The 3,471-nt window shown below is 46.3% G+C and overlaps 1 protein-coding gene across 1 annotated transcript in view; it reads right to left on the reverse strand.

The window, feature by feature from the left end:
* The window catches only part of LOC116400957 (storkhead-box protein 2-like), a 14,546-nt gene extending 11,645 nt beyond the window's left edge, over nucleotides 1–2,901 (reverse strand). The window contains exon 1 of the mRNA XM_031879081.1: nucleotides 2,793–2,901. Within this exon, the coding sequence (XP_031734941.1) occupies nucleotides 2,793–2,901 (109 nt within the window). The remainder of the gene's footprint in view (nucleotides 1–2,792) is intronic.
* Nucleotides 2,902–3,471: the final 570 nt, after the last annotated feature.

Here is a 3,471-nt window from a genome sequence, read left to right on the forward strand (position 1 = left end):
CCGTAAGTCTGTTTAGTTTATACAGAAGTTAGCCCGCTACAACCGTAGGTCTGTTTAGTTTATACAGAAGTTAGACCGCTACAACCGTAAGTCTGTTTAGTTTATACAGAAGTTAGACTTACGGTTGTAGCAGGCTGTTTAGTTTACAGACGTTACCCCGCTACAACCGTAAGTCTGTTTAGTTTATACTGACGTTAGCCCGCTACAACACTCGAAATGGCAACCCTTCATGCTCTGATCATCCGGCTAGGTTGATTTGAATGGGAGTGTCTGTTCCACTCTTATTTTATATCTATGGTGTGTATGGTAGGCCTGTTAGCTTTAGACACTGCAAACTGTTATCCCACCTACTGGGACAAAGCGACGAGGTCGGTGATGCACTCCGCAGTGTTACCACTAGCGGCCCCTACCAGCCACGGGCCGGTTGACAATAGAGAGTGAGGAGTCAGCAGACAGTCAGTGGCAGTATAAAACAGGAAGTAAAAGTTGTTTTGAGAAATTGTGAGTGACCGCAACCAAAAGAAGTCCCCAAGCATGCAGCCATAACTGGCTACCCAAAATAATATGCAGTTTGCTGCAGCAGAGTGAGATATAAACCGTGGACAGACACAGAGGTGTACACTCACTCACAGATTTACACACGCGCAACAATTTTCTTGGTGGAAATAATAAATGCTCAAAGGTATTAAATTTATCATAAAACTGAAAACAAAGGGAACTTAGTCTGCATTATTTTGTATTTCCAAAAAAATCATCAGAGTATAATAGAGCACTGCATTACTTATGCTTGTTAGCATCAGCTGCTTCATTCATGCTTCACCATCTCTGGCTCATGGCACAATCAGACCAAAATCCGCTTTTATGCTGCGTTCACACCAAACGCGGCGCGAATTATTCGCGCGAGTAGATTACATACAAAGTATATGCACAGACGCGATGAGACTGGCGCGGTGCGAATTTGCGATGGCGCGACGCGATTGACGCGAATTCGCAGCGCGATGGACGCAAATTCGCGTCAAACGCGTGAGTTGAAATTTTTCAACTTCGGCGAAATATTCGCGTTACGCCCTGGCGCGATAGCCTATCAGCGTTGAGTTGCTTCCCCTGTCATCACTGACTTCCTGCCGTTGTTGAATCAGGAAATAAATAGTGTAGCCGTCTGTGTTCACCCAGAGCTCTACGATACCTCATATCAATAGAGACCAAACTATGTGTATAAATGTGTGTGTGTAAACCATATGGTACAAACAATGAATAGACGCTGCCGTATTTATGTCTAGATGACGTTATTGAGTGTTGGTGGAGCTGCTACAATGTTAGCATAGCCTAGCACCGATCCATCAGAGCTCCATTGAGAAGACAAGTAGCCTACAAATCGGCATCATTACGTAGTTATTTCGGAGTCCCTTTTTGTCGGTTTATTGCCGTTAAATCACAGCCAGATCAGTTTATTTTGTGTTCATACAGCAGTAGTAAACAGCGACGTGTGGCTTGCTAGACACAGTGAATACAGCTCGATAAAATACACGGAGCTCCTCTGGACAATATTATGAACCAGACACGACGGCGTTTAGTTTCCCGGGATATCTGTGACTTCCACAACACGTACTAAGCAGAAATACAGGTTCTTTTTTTCATGGTTAATGGCGGACAGTTGAACGGCTTTCAGGGCGATAAGCCACGCCCCCTCTCCGGAGCGTCCAGCGCGAATGTACACAAATAGTCCCCGGCGAGACCGGCGGCGCGATTGATGCGAATTTGCGGCGTGATGAATTTGTGAACACAGCATAAGACTTTTAAATAAGATTTTATATTATCACCCCACCTGAATAAAATGTGCATTACAGGATGTTAGTGGAGTTTCATGGAATGAACAACCTATAAACCGTAAATTATGTTTGCTTAAGGCCATTTTATCAAACGCTGTGAAATTAAAGGAATAAAGGCTTCTAAACAGGATTTTCAGCCTTACAGAGTGTGAGATAGATGTATATTTAATTTGTTGTAAGAATATCAATTTATGAAAATCTAGGCCGAACACTGTTGTATACACATTGTTTGTCTTTAGTTTTCATGAGTAACTAATTTGATACTGTAATGTGTGTAATATCAAAAAAGGCCAGCAGCTGTCGCCATCTCACCACTAGAGGGATTGTCTTGTGCCTTGTGTTCACGCTTCCTTCTCAAGTTTCTCAGAAGAAGAACAGTAACTTGACACAAAAGAAAAGTGTAACGCAGTAAACAGGCACTCTAATAAGATGTTTGTTTGAACTGTTTTTAATGTGTCTGCTGCCGTTATTTGGTGCCCCCTGCCATCATACACTGACGGGAGGGCAACATATCTTGACCAGCCCGGAGAAAGGTGTCTTTGAGTAGAATCTCCAGCTGTGAGAGGAAGATCTTTCTCCCAAGACGAACCTAGAACAACAGTTAGAGAACTACAGTTTCGTCATGGAACTTGAGGCGCTTCTGGACAGAGCCAGCTCAATTCTGACCAAACCACACTGGGATCTGGTAGTACGAGTCTGCATACACCTGAACTGTAGACTGCGGTCAAGCCAGCCTCCACTTCGAAAAACACAGTCAAGCCAGCCTGCACGTTGTTTTGCTGTACGCATACATACTAGGCATTACTGTAAGAGCGTGTAAGAACTGACTTCAAAATAAGAGCAATGTTCTTATTCCGGCCCGATGCTGCTCTTCTTAGAAAGCAAAAAGGAGTGGCTCGCTGCCAACAGATCTCTCTCTGTAACACCAGAGAAATCTGCCTTCAAGGGTCCGAAGAAACTCACATCCAGAGGTTGAAGGATGTGAGACGTATGTGGTGGCAGGCACAAGAGAATGACCCCCTCCCTCTTTGCCGCCGGACCAGCTCTGGATCCAGATGGGATTGATGTCCATCCATGATGAGCAGCAGCAGGCGCTCCTGCGCGGCGAACTTCAGGAAGTGCACGACTGGTTCCTTGGGCCTGCCTCTAAGCATGTTTAGTCCCCCGGGGCACCATGACCTTTCTTCTTGTAGAGTCCAGCTGAAGCCCTGTTTCATCGCAGTTGTATATCTGATGGGGTTTCTCCCTCAACCCGTGCTCCTCCATGGTGGTGGTGAGAAGCCCGAAATACTCCTCAATTGGCCCCCTCTTGGCGCAGGATGCCCTCCCACGGTCAATGATGTCTGGGGTCCGGGCAGTAAGGCGATGGTGTTGCCGCTCTCTAAAGTTAATCAACCACGTCTGGCCAACCACGGTTCTTGGTGCTGCCTGATGGCGGCGGTTGTAAATGGCCATAGCGTGGGCCAGGACCTGATGCTTCGTCACTGGAAACCCATGACTGGCAGAATACAAACAGTACTCCACCAGGGAATCCTCATCTTCAGGGGTGAGGAGGATCCTCTGACCAAACTGACTCGGTCACTCAGGCTGGACTTAGGGACCCCAAACTGCTGGGCTGCCTGCCGTAGAGTGAGCCTACCTG

This window comes from Anarrhichthys ocellatus, unplaced genomic scaffold (assembly GCF_004355925.1).
Source record: "Anarrhichthys ocellatus isolate YVR2014 unplaced genomic scaffold, GSC_Weel_1.0 scaffold224, whole genome shotgun sequence".
NCBI lineage: Eukaryota > Metazoa > Chordata > Actinopteri > Perciformes > Anarhichadidae > Anarrhichthys > Anarrhichthys ocellatus.